General features: G+C 30.5%; 1 protein-coding gene across 1 annotated transcript in view; it reads right to left on the reverse strand.

The window, feature by feature from the left end:
- Positions 1-642: 642 nt before the first annotated feature.
- LOC129216124 (cyclic AMP-dependent transcription factor ATF-1-like) overlaps positions 643-16,468 on the reverse strand; it is a 34,985-nt gene continuing 19,159 nt past the window's right edge. Inside the window, exons 4-8 of the mRNA XM_054850283.1 lie at positions 15,693-15,785; positions 14,162-14,444; positions 8,916-9,056; positions 5,169-5,334; positions 643-1,303 (exon numbers count right to left, since the gene is read on the reverse strand). Coding sequence (XP_054706258.1) covers positions 1,159-1,303; positions 5,169-5,334; positions 8,916-9,056; positions 14,162-14,444; positions 15,693-15,785 — 828 coding nt within the window. The 3' untranslated portion in view covers positions 643-1,158. The remainder of the gene's footprint in view (positions 1,304-5,168; positions 5,335-8,915; positions 9,057-14,161; positions 14,445-15,692; positions 15,786-16,468) is intronic.

Raw genomic sequence — 16,468 nt, forward strand, 5'->3', positions numbered from 1 at the left:
AGTTTATAAAACTTTAAAAAATTCACACTCAACAAAGTCAAAAAAAAAAAAAAAAAAAAAAAAAAAAAAAAAAAAAAAAAAAAACAGCAATTGATTTTTTATTAATATTTAAAAACTGTTCGTAAAATTGGGGTTGGTTTAATAAGTCAACCCCCCTAATGTCACCCATCATATTCCTATTGTAGACTTTTGATGTTAGCTACTCCATTTTTATCATCACAATGCTATTTTTATTTTACTATTAGTTAGCAGTTAATTATTTTATTTCTTATGAAAACTGCATTTGTTAAGGGACAACACATTAACCAACTAAAAATAATGATGCCATTGATAATGTTCAATAAGAAACAAAAATTATTGTGGTACAAAACAAAAAAATACAATGCATTGAATAAATGTCTTCTAAAATCGATAACTGAGAGCTTAAGATATTCTAATAAAATATAGTGATGATAATTCACATTTAGAAATCAATAGGACGTTAAGTTTATTGAGCTAATATTTTTTTTCCCATGTAGCTAAATTAGGTTCTCCCAAATCGATGGTATTTGGCATGTAAAATCACACTAAGTGACCTGAAAATATTTATTTGCACTAAAACTTTACCAAATTTGAATAAAAAAATTAGACAAATTTAATATTGAAATTCGGTAGGTATAAAATGCCAACACTGGAACAAAAAGCAAAATGCAAGAGTATTAAAATAGATGTTAATTCTTAAAATTTGTCAGTCATTGAGAAAAAGCTTAGTTTTAAGAATTAAAAAAAAATGGGTTGCACATTTTTCTTTTCTTCTCTGTAAACGAATAGAAGTTAGTGAATAGATAACTGCTTGTTCAGCCGATAAAATTATTTTTCCGAGGCTATGAATAAAAAAGCAAGTGCTTTAACACTTCAAATGATCATGAATTCAAAAAAAAATACTGCATTTCAATCTTGAAATGCATCAAACTGATATACTTAAATTGCAAATGAGCAATATATTTTCGTTTCGTAATAGTTATTTTTATGTTTGGCACAAAGCAAAACCTGTAAATAAACATTTGTCTGAACATTTCAAAGAGTCTTGCTGTGGCCAAAGAACAGCCACGGTAGTTAAAAATCAGACTTCAATAATTGTATAGGATTGCATTCAGCATGGTTTTAACTATTAAGCTGTTAGTCGTTCTTTTGGCAATAGAGTTCTTTTAGAGATTTCAGTTCTTCAATCAAAGCTTTATTTTGATTTTCCAGCACAGCTACTCTATTTTCTAAGCATTTGATGTACTCTTTTTTCTTCCTTCGACATTCTTTTGCTGCTTCCCTAGAGAAAAATACGAAATGAAATCAGATAAAAAGCAAAACAAGTAAATAAACAACTAAAAAATTACTTGTATATTTGATTGGTTTAATTACGTTTATTGGCTAATTGCTTTACTTCTCAAAAAAAAAACGACAGAAATGTTCTCATTTTAAATTGAAATATGATGTTTAATTACCATTTTTTTAGTATTTAACTACTTAAAAAAAAAAAGGGAAAAAAAATTCTTAACTCCAAGTTAAATGAATATTTCTTTCTTAATTTCTAATGAAAACATTGTAATTGCTAAAATTTCAGTTTCATAACACAACAATTGAAATAACCCAAGATGTAAAACATCAATGCCAATATAACTGATAATAATTAATGCCGTAGGCAGGTAAACAGCGGTATCTGCAGGAATGAGTTTTCGAGATATTTGAAGAAATGTGTGTTGGATTCAATACTAACAAAAGGGAAATGTTGGAATTACACTGTTTTTTCGCCTTTTTTTTTTCCAGCGGAAACCAAATACGAACGTTTGCACAGTAAAACTAAGCTGCAATAGATGATAAAAATGAAAAATTTGCTGTCACTGCCCTTTACAAGCCCACTGCAGAATATCAGTCTCCACTTTTAACATTGTATGATTTGACTGTAGAGAAAAAAAATAAAAGGCAAAGAACATCAGAACATCATTTTGTATAAATTCATTCAGCTACAGTAATATGAAAATATGATTTTCTGCAATAAAAATTTACACATGAGGCAGTGAGAAGCAAAGGAATGCAAGTGAACTATTTAAAGTTTTGAGAAAAATGAATTTGTAGTTTAGATCCTTGGTAAGCTTTCATTGAAAAGTTTCTCTAAATCATGCTGTACAGCAGAACCTGCCAGGGTAACTAGTACTATCTCTTGCCCCAAAACAGATAAGAGGTTCACCTACCATTTGTACTGGTCAACTCCAAATTTTTAATTTTGGCACTTATATCCCTTTAATTCTCACTGCCTCACATGTAAAATTTAAATATCAGACTTATTTGCATAAGTTAAAAAAAATTACAATTAAAGTTAAGCATGAATATGGATTCCTTTTTAATTTTGGTTTCTATCGCTCATATTAACCAACGCGGGTTGAGGAAGAGTAACTGCCGAGTAGGTGAACCCAGGGCTAACCCAAACCGTAAGGTTACTCAGTTGTTATTATCCAACAGCTAGTCATCCAGATCAATGATTTTTTCCCTCCCTAGATGTAAAAGCTGCTCTGATTGGTGGATTTTGGTCATGTGATGTTGTTTACAGGAGAGGCAAATTCTGCTTCCACAAAAACCAATTATACTCCGTATGAAGCTAAAATACTGGCTTCGCTGGTTGACAATAACAAAGAAATCAGTGCAAGAGAACAAATGCCCTTGATAACAGTAACAGTGGCATAACTAGGACTCTGTTTCAGGACGGGCCCTAACCTTACTTTAGATTGCTTTAACTATTTTTCATTAAATATCTTGGAAAATTCCTAAAAAATTATAACTAAAAGATTTTGCTTTAAAACTAATTTTATTGGACTAATTTTACAAATTGTTTCCCATTATATTTATTCACTAACTTTATATGAGCCAAGTGCAATGTTTTTTTTTTTTTTTTGTTTGTTTCATTTAAAATATTGTAACTTTTATCATTATTAATGGAATTTAAACATTCTTGTCATTTTGTCACACACACAGCACATAAATCTCAATTATTTTAATCCAATGCATAAATCATTATTCCGATTATCAGTTTCTTATTGTTACTTCTTTATCGTAAAAGTATTCATCCCTTAAAAGAATTAATTTAAACAGAATTGAACTATAAGTGGTTGTGAAACTACCAGTAGATTTGGCAGTAAAATTCAATACTTAAAAGCTGCAACTGAGCCCTTTGTAAAAACAGCTCTTACATCTATGGGAAATCTTAAACTTAAATAAGGAATATTTAAAACAGTTAGAAATAGCTTGCACATATCCTTTTTCAAGCAAAAAACTAACAGCTGATAAACTTCGATATCAACCGATTTCCCAAAACATAGGTTTTTGCTTTAATTTAATGAAGGTGATATGCACGTCAGATGCTTTGCATTTGCATTTGTTACGAGCTACAGTACAAACATTTGTTTGGAAAAACGCTCATCAAACACAGTTGCAACCTATTAATTTTTGTTTATTGGGCTATGAAAAATTGAATGGAGACTTACATCTGATGCATATGATTAAGTAGCCTCTGCCAGAATCATTGGTTCAACTTTGTAAATGTACGTAAAATTGTCGAACAATGGCTTGCAGTTGTAAAAAGTAAGGATCATTTTGTATATCATATCATTGTATAAATGTATTAATAATAATTCTCTAAATAAAAATGAGTAACTGCTTGTTTTGCTTGCATATATTGTTTTTCAACTCACTATTTTTTCATGTTTTAATTTTAATTAATTAATTTTTCCAAAATGTTATTATTATTTTAATTATTTAGTAAAAAACAGCATACCATCACTTCCACCATTAGAATCAAATATAAATTATGGAAGAAGTAACCAACCTATTGACTTTTTAGTTTGTACTCCATCGATTTTCTTAATGCATAAGAGGAGGGAAATCGAAAAAAATTGACCAAAAATGAGCCCCGCAAGATCTATATTGTTAATATACGAGCTTTCTCCAACTAAAATCCATTGACAGAATGTGGTCCTCATATTTTGCATACTCAAGTACCTCGAGCGCCTAAACTATTAAGCAGTAGTGAAGACCTATATAAAATTTAAAACTGCTGTGAACTCAAATGAATTCTTAAAAATTTTCTGCCAAAAAACATGGTACTCCTCCTGACTCTTATATTGAGATCAACAGAAAAAATGCAAAGTTGAGAGTGAGTAGAGTATTTTCTCATGGACTAGACTGTTCAATTATATTTACCTCTTTCTTAACATTATTATTTGGGGGCACTTCAAAATTAGCGATCAACATTTGTTGCTCATCAACAAAAAGAAATATTTCAGAAATTCATTTAAAAAATATAAATATTTTCTGCAAACATTGAAAATTTTCTGTGAACGGCATTCGCGTGTTCGTCTATATTATCTGGGTATGATTTAGTGGAATAACATCCTAAAAAGGGTTTGTTGATGGTGATGTTTTTTGCCCCTCAGTAAAGTATATTGTTGATGTGATAAATTGCGGTCAAAGTATGAACATGACATCTATCAATTATTTTTTAAAAACAACTGGCACTTTTATGCAACCTGAAAATTTTAGTTTAAAAATACAGGGTGTACAAAAAGTTTTTGACATATTTAAAAAATTCATAGGAAAGTGGAAAATTCTCATATGAAAATGCATACCCCTTGACTTTTTCTTTTGAGGGTATTTGAAGGAAAGGTTGTACGCTTCGCATATGGCTAGCATGTTAGATCTGAAGGTACAAATCACCAAAGTAGCACAAACTGCTCTGAAGTTTATGCTGGATAGAGCATGGGAAGAACTTGAGCATCAAGAGAACTTGAGATGTGGTTTGAGCAACAAACAGTACACACATTTAACTCTAGTAATGAGAGGTATTGCTTTCTGTTTAATAAAATGATTATACTTCTCACATTATGTCTTGTTTTTTTTTTTCACCGTGACAGAAAAACACCACTTTTGAACACAATTTGGAAGTTTTTTTTTATGATATCATAAAATATTAGTAAGTCTGTGAAGTATTTTTGAGCAAACCCCATATTTATTGTCTTTCATTTGTTGTTTTCCTATGATTTTTAAGAAAAGTGTCAGGGATTTTTTGAACTCTCTGTATATATAAATGCAGATATATATATATATATATATATATATATATATATATACACACAAACACCTACCTGTTTTTCAAAAGCCTCAGCTCTCTTTTGCGAGAAGCCTCCTCTGCTATTTGCTGAGGGTTTTGAATAGTCTGAATATTGGATACGACATTTTGAGACAATCCAGTTGGCGTTGAAGCCCCAGTTCTAATTTGATATGCCTGGAGATCAGCGGCAGATACTGTCACTAAGTAAGAAGAAACTCTTTTGAATTGCATGAGAAAACTTGCATATAGACTAAACCACAAAAAAAATGTACCATAAAAATAAGTGTTAAGCTTCAAATTATTATTATTTAATGACCACCTATGGTGACTGGCTGCTTTGCCAATTTTAAAGCAACAAAATTTTAATTTCTCTTAAGCTGTATAACTCAAAAGATATAATTGAAGTAAGAAATGATTGTGAAATCACAACATTTAAAAATGAGCAGCAATACAATATGTTTAAACTTGCACTTTGATAATTAACCAAAAAGGGTAACAGTACTTATAGATACTTATTGGTGCATCTCAAGCACTTTTCTTATACAGTAAATTTTGTGTGAGAACTTAACTAATTTTGGAAATGTATTGCAATGTTTTAAAATTATGTCTACTGTCTCTCCCCTTTTGGAAAAATTCAGTTTCATTTGAAAAATTGAGAATTCCACTCTGCTAAAAATTTGTGTTTAGAGCACCCCCTGGTTTTACATACAATAAGGTTCGGGTTGACCACTGATCAACCATTGAAAATTTCGCAGAAAGATTCGTACAAGTATGAAAGATGTTTCTTCACTACAAGGATGGATAATAGAAATTAAAATACAAATTAAACATTCAACATTTAATGCTAATTTAACATGACAAAACTAATTACAAACTAAAACAATTGATTAATTTTTTTAAACTTTATACACAAATTCAAGGTATGTATTAAATTCGTGTTGCATATTCGCCATCTTGGCAGTAACTAACATGGCACTCAAATGCCTTCCGGCATACCCCAGAAACCTCTACCAACATTGAAGGAAAAAATGATAAACCTCTTGTTAGAATGGTACCTGATTCATTGACAAGTGCGCATCCATTGCCGAGCTACTTCCAATTGAAATGAGGTGAACCTTTACGAGACAATTCGTATATTGCACAACAACTAAATCTTAGTGTTGTTAACTATTTTAAGCTATAGATAGTGCCACATATCACAACCCAGTGTCCTCCTGTTTCACAGTAATTTATTCATAATCATTAAAATTGAATGATGGAATCAGTGACACGAAGAATAAAAAAATTTTGATTATCCAAATTAATTGGCAAGTTCTTCAATCAATGGATAAAGTCTATGAAATAACATTTTATATTCTTAGCTTATGTAATCTATACAAATTCACAATCTGATGATGCAAGTGTTTGAAAGCAATGGAAGCAAATTGATGCTCAAAGTGCTTTCTTGAGTCATCTTCAAATGTTTTTTTCGTCATTGTTTGCACAAAAAAGGTGGCAAGGAGGGCAGGCTACGCTCATTTCAAGAGTATGTAAGAAGTATTAGCTACATCTGGATGCGACATCCCAAAAGTATTAAATGCTGAAGCTTTTGCATATTTTGATGACTTAACTTGTTCAGAAAAACTGTTTAATAAGGAAATCCTAGCTTCTATAATCAGGGTTCATACTCTATTTCGATGAAAAAATTCCATGACTTTTCCAAGACTTCAATGAAAATTTTCATGACCTCGTTACACGAAGAGAATAGCACTATTTAATCTCAAACTTGGTAATATTTGGAAATGAACATTAGCAAAACGTCTATATGAATGCCACAGCCTCATTGAAGCACTTACTTGTAATGGAAAAAATATAAGTGCACAATCAAAAAACTAAACTATTCTTATTTGTCTTCATCATATAAATTTAAGTAAAGTAAAAATGCAGTGAAGCGAATATGATGATGCTTAAAAGTCTGATATTTTTTATAAAAACAGACAGAATGATATTGAATGGGACAAAGGTTGAATGAGTCATCACTAAATTTGCTTCAAAAGTTACCTTTTAGTGTCAACAGTGCCTTTAACCATCCACGTACCTTGACAGTATTTTGGTTCTTTGAAGTAAAGCCACATTAGTTTTGTTCTTTTTATGTTTCTAAACCAGATCTTTTTCGAAAAAACCATTCAGTAATGAATCAATCTCCTGATTCAAAAGTATATTTGTTTTGTTTACAAATTTGGATAATTTCAAATGCATATAAATTAATAGGTTCAGAAATTCCAGAACACGTTTAATTCCCGACACTAATATGGGTCGAATGGATTAGTTTTGCGTGCCGCATGTTGGGCACTACTGTCTTAGAGCATTAGAGAATTCCTCTTTTTCTGTATTCTATCGCGTCTGATTTAAGATCTTTATTCTCTAAAACATTCAACAAACTAAGATAAACTCTGATAAATTTAATAATAAAGTCCTTATGAGTGATGGAATCGAACTCCCATGCAATTGAATTGCTTTTTTTTTTGAGCGGGCGTGGCAAAACTAAGAACGTGAAATTTTGCTACTACAGAATATGAAACATAAGAAGTGTTCAAAATAACAGAAAATACAAAATAAGTGATGTCCAGGCAGTAAAATCACATCGCAAAAAATGGCAAGCGGCTGCGACAGAAGTGGATGCAATGAGATTTCAAAATTCAGATTTGATTTTTGGATCGTTCAATTTTCCACATTTAATAGCTTTTATTTTCTATACTGTTAAATCACACAAGATTTCTAATGTTCCTTTAGCTACTGTTCCTTTCCCTTTGTCCAGGAAATTTTTTCCATGACTTTCAATGAAAATTTCAATTTTCCATGACTTTTCCAGGTCTGAAATTCTGTTATTTTTTTTCCATGACTTTCCAGGATTTCCATGACCCGTACGAACCCTGTATAATTCAATCAGATCAAGAAAGTGACTGACAGTGACGAGGAAGAAAGTTTTTCACTACTGACAATAAACGAAGTGCTAATACTTCTGGTAGCAAATATTACCTATCAAACCTGGAGTTACAGGGCACATTTTTAAGTGCATTATGAAATTCAAAAAAGATGCAATAAAAATATCAATCGTCGAAATATCGCATTTAAAATTTGACAAAGCTATTTTTATTAAATGGAATTTTTGTATGTTAGTCAATTTCTTTAAATATGTCTCTTCTGAGTAAATGTGCAGTATAAATATTGCATGTTTATCGAAATTTCTGAAATGCAAAATAATCAAGTAAATTTTAGAAATAAAATTACCATTTATGTATTTTTTCAAAAACATTACTTAACAAAACAATAGATAGTCTTTTAACATTAGTGAAATAATATTTACACAGCAGATGAAAAAATTTGTCTCTTGAAGGTAACCATTAATCAGATTCCCTCAACTGTATTCATTTAATTAATTACTAAATAAGTGATAATTACAGCAATATCTAAGTAGCTAAGTATTTTAGGCATGAATGAAAAAGTAATATTTTGAATATAATTAAGTTAAACACAACAATAGTGGCCAGTGCTTCAGTAGTGGCCACTTCAAGGTTTATATTTGAAAACATAGGATTCCGAGTCTCCCAATGGATTCGAAAGTGCATCAAACGTACATTATCTCCTGCACGTTTGAATCCATTGTGTGTGTTTTTATTTTATTGGTTCAAATTTTAATTTTTGGATGTGACTTGGTTACCTACTTGTTTTTTTTTTTTCAACTATATTAGTAACTTAAAAATTCATCTTATACACAAAAAAAAAAAAAAAAATATTTTACCTGGAACAAAAAACTGTCCATCTTGCCCTTGAGTATACTGTACGATAGCACTAGTAGCTCCACCTCCCGAATTGGTCATGGTGAGAGTTTGTAATCCTGGTATCCCGCTGTCTTGTGTTGCAGCAGTTGCCAGTTGAATGGCTATATACATAAAATATTTTAAGATCACTTCAATGCATCAATTAATACGGTGTCAGTTATGTACAAAAAAGAATATTGACAAAAATCAACAAAACAAAACTGGAAGATGACTTAAGGTTTTTTTTTTTTTTTTTTTTTTGGAAAATTTTATAAAATTTTTATGAAATATTTTTTTTCAAGAGTGGGAACAAGTATAAACTTTAAACAGTTGTCTATTTTACAGGAACATTTGAGGAGGGGGGGGGGAGGCTAATGGAAAATAAAATAAAAAAATGCTGTCTCATTCATATAAAATAAAGGGGGCCTAATGGAATTTGACAACAACAAAAAAAAAAAAACATTCTTTTAAACTAATTTATAAGCTGAAAGCTTTAGGCACACACACTTATAAAACCATTAGCGGTACCTGCACGGCTTTGCCTGTAGTAGAAAATTAAAAGGTCATTTAGTTCAACTGTATATTTACGAATAATGGATGATGAATTTCTCGCCAATTTGCTACGTTCATTTGCTCACCCATGTTATGGTAACTTACTCTGTACATGTTATGATAATTTACTAGACCATGTTATAATTTTCTCGTCCACGTTATAAAAATTTGCTTGATAAAATGTTCTTAAAATTGGAATAGAAAAAGAACAAAATCAAATTTTCGAAAAATCGCTTGGAGGTGCTCACCCCGATGCTGCGAACTAATTTTGTGCCAAATTTCTGAAAATTGGCCTCTAGGCGTTATGCACATAACAGACAAACATAAATCCACACATTCAGAGACACAGACTTTCAGCTTTATTATTAGTAAAGATATCTACAAACAGTGTCATATCGGGCATCCACAAATCAGTCCCATTTTTGGCAGTATAGCAGCTGCAGCTAAGTGCTAGACAGGCATCAATACCAAATTGGTCACAAGAACATTTTATATACTTAAACAAGAAAATACTGCTAACATTTTGTTTTGGATAACTCACTTGTAATAATGTTTTTCAATTACAGCTCCTGTATGTCCAAAGAATACTTGGTTATATGAAATAAAAATTTTACAGGGTGACGACAGGAACAGGAAGAAAAAGTTCCCTAACTTTTCCCTGATTAAGTTCACTGAATTTCCCTGATTTAATTTACCAACGATAATGGTTTCTTTTCTTTGCCCTCTCTGAAAAGCATTGCATATTAAATAAAATGCAGTATTTAAAACGGTTTAAGCTGTTAATTAAAAATATTTTTTTGGAAAAGATGCTCTTTTTTCTAGCAAAAATGGTTATTAAATTATCGACAGAGAAATATTATAGGAAATCTAAAACAAATACTTTACTTCCAGGAACCAGTTAACATAAGAATTCTAAGAAATTATTGAAACCATAAGACATATCTAATCATGATAAAACATACTTGCCAACCTTCGAAGGTAAAAAAAACAGGAGATTTTACTAGATGTATATAGGTGATTCACCATCGACATATCCTCGCTACAGAATTAATAAATTATGCTTTTAAATAACATGAATACTAAATTTAAAGTGAAATGGGGATTTTTTGCAGACGTAAGGAAATTGGTAGCAGCAAGAAAAATATACTGCGAAGGAAAAACTAAATAATAAGGAGTGAATTTGCTTAAAGTTTTGTACATTCTCCAGTCTCTACCAGAAAAGTAGCTACAAGTATTTAATTACTAAAATTCGAAAAAAAAAAGGGAAATCAATATATGATGAAAATACAATATAAAATAAGTAGTTATAGGGTAGCGCATGTTAAAATAACTTCAAACATTAAAAATAATTGAAATAATTTCAAGATGCAAAAGGAATGAAATCTACTGCAATTTTCGGCAAAGAACGTGCTTCGTTGAACATGCAATGTGGAAAGCTTCCAAAAAATTAAGTTTTACTAAATGAGTTATCAATTGGAAAAATTCTTATTCCCTGACATTGGTAGACTGGAAAAGGGAGCCATCTATTATGAAGAAGGTGAAACTTTTTGATGATTGACTGAAAAAACTGCAAAAACGGGAGAAAATCGTAAAAAACAGGAAATCGGGAGATTGAAGCAAAAAACGGGAGTCTCCCGTAAAAAACAGTAGAGTTGGCAAGTATGATAAAACTAAAAAATTTAAATGGAAATAATCTTGAACTGAATTTTCAAGCAGTATAATTGTTACTGCAAGAGTAACAAGTGATAGTTAAAGTATAGAAGTAATGTAGTTTTACTTACGTAAATAACCCTGCCATGTGCAGGTAAACAGCAGTATCTGCAGAAATGAAATTTCAAGATATTTGAAAAAATGTGTGGTGGATTCAGTACTAACAATAGGAAAATGTATGGAATCAGCCTTTTTTGTGCGCCTCTTTTTCAGCAGAAACCAAAAAAGTGAACTCTTATAATAAAGGTAACATACCATAGATGACAAAAAAAAAAGAAAAAAAGAGCAGTTTCTGCCCTTTACCTGAGAACGGCAGCATAAACATATTAATGTAAAATAAATTGGAATCTTTCAAAAACCAGTCATAGTGAGCTATTCACTAATCAAGTACTAAGGTTTTAATGAATGAATACAGCATTTTAACTATTAAAAAACAATTAAAATAATTTGTTATGTAAACAACTTAATTTCAAATGATTTCATTAGTTGTCGAAAAAAATCTTAGATTACTTTAGTAACAAACAACATTGAAATGCAAAAACAATTATTTATTTCAAAATGTATATGTTTTTCGTTTTAAAATAAAAGCGTTTTAAAGTCTGAAAAAAAAACTTTGTGTAATCTATAGGGACAGCAAATAATACAATGGCAAAAAAAAAATTTGATTTTAAGATTTAAGTCAAAATTAATTTTAACAATTAAATTAAAAACACCAAGTGATAACTTTAAAGATTTTTTCAGCATTAATTTAAAAAACTAAGATTCTTTCTTGAAATCATGATAACAGTATGCTAATTACTTCAAGACAATGAGTAAAAGCAAGGGAGCAAAGTCATTAATGTCGGCTTCCTCTTTGCGTGTAGGGTTGTTTATTTTACGTAGCACGGAATGCGTGAAGGAAACTTCAAGCTAGGTAAAGTATATAAATAACTTTACAGACACAGAATCAATCTTGGGAAACTCATCTAAGATTGAATACTTTGACCTTGAGGAAAAAAGATGCACAGATATGCGGAACTGTATAATCGCACCTCACTAATTTTACTTTTTTAAAGCAAATAATTGGTGGAAAATTCGTAGGGAATCAAAGTACATCATTTTGCAAGGAAAAAAAATGTTCTTCATTTCATCAATTTTTCCTTTATTTTCGTTATTTTTTCAAAATTCCCTGAGTGATAAAGTTTCCTGATCTGTCGCCATCCTGTTTTACATTGTTGTGTTACAATTTAAATGACAATCAATAGCGTTAGAAAGCAAAATTGTGAAAAAATTCAGTCACATTCGTTGCGGTTGCAAAAAACTCCTTTTTGCCTCTCTTTATTTCCAAAGATGTGAGCTTATGGATGAAATGTCAGTGAATAAAATCTGCAATATTTTGCTAATTTATGCTTTTAACAGTTATTAATTATCTTTTGCTTTTTGTATGCTCTTGCTCAAAATATTAAATCTATCCCCCCCCCCCCAAAGCTCATGTATAGTATGACTCACAAGTTGGCACTTGGCCATGTCTTGTTTTAGAAGTCTATTTTCATGAAGGTGATTTAGGTAGAGAAAAATAAAGAATCGAAAGGCAAAAATAACGTTGCAAAAAAGAACTGAAAGCTTGTAATTTTTTCTTTTTCATCAACTAAAAGCAGTTATAGCCAGAATTTAAACAGTTCTCAATAAGTAATCACAAAACACAAACATATACATTTCTTTAAATTTAACTACTGCTTCCAAAAATCTCTAGTATTAACCATTAAACTTACGCACATTATTCTTTATAAATATCTTTATATAACATCAAAAAATTTTGAGTAGCAAATGATAAATTAAAAAGTAAGTTCACACACTCAAGATATTTACTACAATCTCAAGTGAATTATCTTTTCTAATAATAAAGCTGAAAGTCTGTCTCTGAATGTCTGTTATGTGCATAGCGCCTAGACTGCTTGGCCGCTTTTCATGAAACTTGGCACAGAATTACTTCATAGCCTAGGAGTGAGCACCTTGAAGCAATTTTTCAAAAATTCAATTTTTTTCATTTTCTATTGCAATTTTATGCCACCATTGGTGGATTTAATTCTTCTGCAGCACTACCAAGTGAATTACCATAACATGGATGAGTAAATTACCATAATATGGACGAGCAAATTAACATAGCATATTGGCGAGAAATTCACCACCATTCTTTTCCATACAGGCTAACCAAACAATCTTTTAATTCTCTACTACAGGCAAAGTTGTGTGGGTACCGATAGTAATGTAATAAAATAAATGTTGCAGATGGCAAATTTTCAGTAGTTCATTACACTTTAGCCTCTTTTGAGACCCTATAAAGTCAATTTCTCACAAAGGCAAAACATAATTTTTTTTTAAATATAACAAACATCCCCTCTTCTCACAATATAACTATTTTTCTTTTATAACATAATTCAACAGAAGTGAAATTTCCTCTTTTATTCGACTTGATAGAAAAATTAACCTAGTAAATACAGCAAACATCCTTCTTCCGACTCGATTGATTTCAAGGTGATGTATACAAATGATTGGCAAATGCCAACTCGTCATGGTCATACTGTATATATAGCTTATTTATAAAGCTTGGAGAAAATAGAATTGCATATCAAGATGTTCAGGGTTGGAAACAATTCAAATGAAAACAAGATCTTCGTGTCTAAAACTAAATTGAGCGTCCCTTCTCGCTTATAACATCAGTTTTTTTAGCAACAACTGAATATCCATCTCAATTGGCTTACTTAAAAAAACCCCTCTTTAATTTAGCATTTAAAACTTATTTCTAAAACTAAAATAAGTTTCTTGATGTAAAAAGAAAACTATCAATTAATATAAAAACAATATCGATAAATTTCCTGCAAATTTCCTTTTTTTTGTATGACCATTTTAAGTTAAAGCAGTTTTTTTCTGATGGTTTAGAGCACAAATGATGTAGAATCATTCTGTGGAGTAAAATTATAGATACCTTTTAATAAACCAGTAGTTGTGTACTGTGTGCCTCCTACAGTGATTGTACTAGTACTACCGTCTTGTTCCTGACTAGAGTCTGTCATGCCATGATCTGGAGATTCTTCCTTCAACACTGCAGTGGTAGCTTGAAGAGCAGCACCATGTGCATCTGTTGCAGAAAGCTCATTCAAAATCTTGCGATAAGAAGGTCTACGGGCGAGAATTTCTCTTCGCTTTTTAGGATCTTCTGATGACACAAGTGTTACTGTGCCGTCCTCATCCTTGGCAGTTGTGATTAACTAAAATGATTATAATTTAAATTATTTAACGTAAAAATCATTTTTTTAATGAGTAAAGTTGCAAAAGTTTTCAAATTTTCACTTTTTTAAAAAGCTTAAGGGATACTATAATAAATTGAAAACTATAACACATAAAACATAATTTTTGCAGGAAAAGTTCTAATTTTATCAAGCAAATAAAATACATTTGGCAATCAAGTAGGAAAAAAAAGAATTTTGTAGTTTTTGTTAGAAGAGCATTCATTAGTGTACTTAATTTTGAGAGTTGTGTAGATTTTCAAGTAATGCTGAAATTTATTTTTATTTATTTATTTATTTTCGTGAAAGTACCAGTTTTGAAATACGATTTTTGTGAAGGCACTGAAAAACGGTAGCAAAATTTGCCTGCATTGGGCCCTGGAGCCTAACACTTAAAAAAAGATGAAGATTTTCAAAAATTATTTTTATGCATTTTTGTAAATAAAAATAACTGCCATTTATTTACTAATTTTGATTGGAGTGAAATCATGAATTTAGTTTCTTTTGTGCTGGATGTAACAAACATTGAAAGTTAGTGCAGTTGAGGCAGATTTTCTATGCTGTGAACCTAAAAAAACATTTTAGGGGGAAGTATGATACCAGGATTGGCAGCATTGAAAGATGATAATTAGGAAGACTCAGCAACCAAAAAAATATAATGAAAAATATTTTAGTTTTAAAAAGGACTTTCTAAATTTAAGTAGGAATTTCTTAAGTTAAACCAGTATAGGATCCAAAACTTACAATTTTAGGGGTGGGGGAATGTTTTAAAAAAGTTTTTTTTTCCATTATAAGTGATTATGAACTTTCCTTGCAAAAGGTAAAAATTTAAGAAGTTCAGAAAAACATTGGGAATGTTTAACTGCATGTTTGAGATTTTCAAAAATTATCTGACACATAAATTTTCGTATTCCTGAATAAAAAGGTTTTGTTTTTTAGATCAAGAACATTTCAGTGTACGCAGGCGGTGTTTTTCATGTATTGCATGAAGAGTTTTAACGACCCATTTTCAAATTCATGACTTCTTGAAACAACACTTTGCATTGCTGCTGGTACTAATTAGATTTCAGCAAAAAATAAAATAAAACAAATAAATAAAACTAAAAGATTGTAAAAAAATTACCAAACCTGACCCTAAATCAGGATTTAATAAATAGTTTGAATAATGGAACAATTCAAAGGCATTGTTATTGAAATAACAAATATCCACTAAAGACTAGATTTAATTACCTGTACAGGATGAACACTGGCATCACCATCAGTGCTGTGTATCACAGATCCAGAACCGGTTAGTTTATTTAGTAAAATGACATTTTTTGGCAACTAAAAATGAAAAAAAATATATATATATTATTATTATTTTATTTTAATCCCATATAAATTAAGAAAAACAACCCTAAATATTGAATTTTTTAAAAGTAAGTCTTTAATTAATTTAGACCCTGTTAAACTGGATTTTGCTTAATCCGGACAGCAATTTAGATAGCCATTCTATATAAACAAAAGGCGAGTTAAAACAGTTACGCACATTTGAGACATCTCCATCAATTAATTATTCAAGAAATGAGCACTGAAGTAAAACAACAAAAGATCAGTAATTTCATTCAGCGAGTGAGTGGACCAAGTGTGGTTAGTGAAGATGGGCCTCAAAGTAGTTTTTTCACCTCGTACTTACTGTAAGTAAAATAATGTATGTCCTTTCTTTTATGTAGTTTCATATCCAATTCTTGTAAATTCAAAATATAATTTTTAATGTATATGTACATGTACAGTAGCTTGTTCAAGTACCTTGGCTTAATTTATAGGCTATTTTGTTTAATCTGTGCTTTCATTAATTCAGTAAACATGGATCCCTGATTAGTCTGGAATAATGAGGTTCTATTGTATTTTGAAATTAGACATCAGCATAGTTTCTGCTGACCAGCTGAAAATTTTGAGCTCAGTTGTGCAGGTACCAAGTGTTATATCTGTGTGTGGATTAGAGATAAGTTCGGGCTCAGTTTTAA

The sequence above is a fragment of the Uloborus diversus genome, chromosome 1, assembly GCF_026930045.1.
Source record: "Uloborus diversus isolate 005 chromosome 1, Udiv.v.3.1, whole genome shotgun sequence".
In the NCBI taxonomy this organism is placed as follows: Eukaryota; Metazoa; Arthropoda; class Arachnida; order Araneae; family Uloboridae; genus Uloborus; species Uloborus diversus.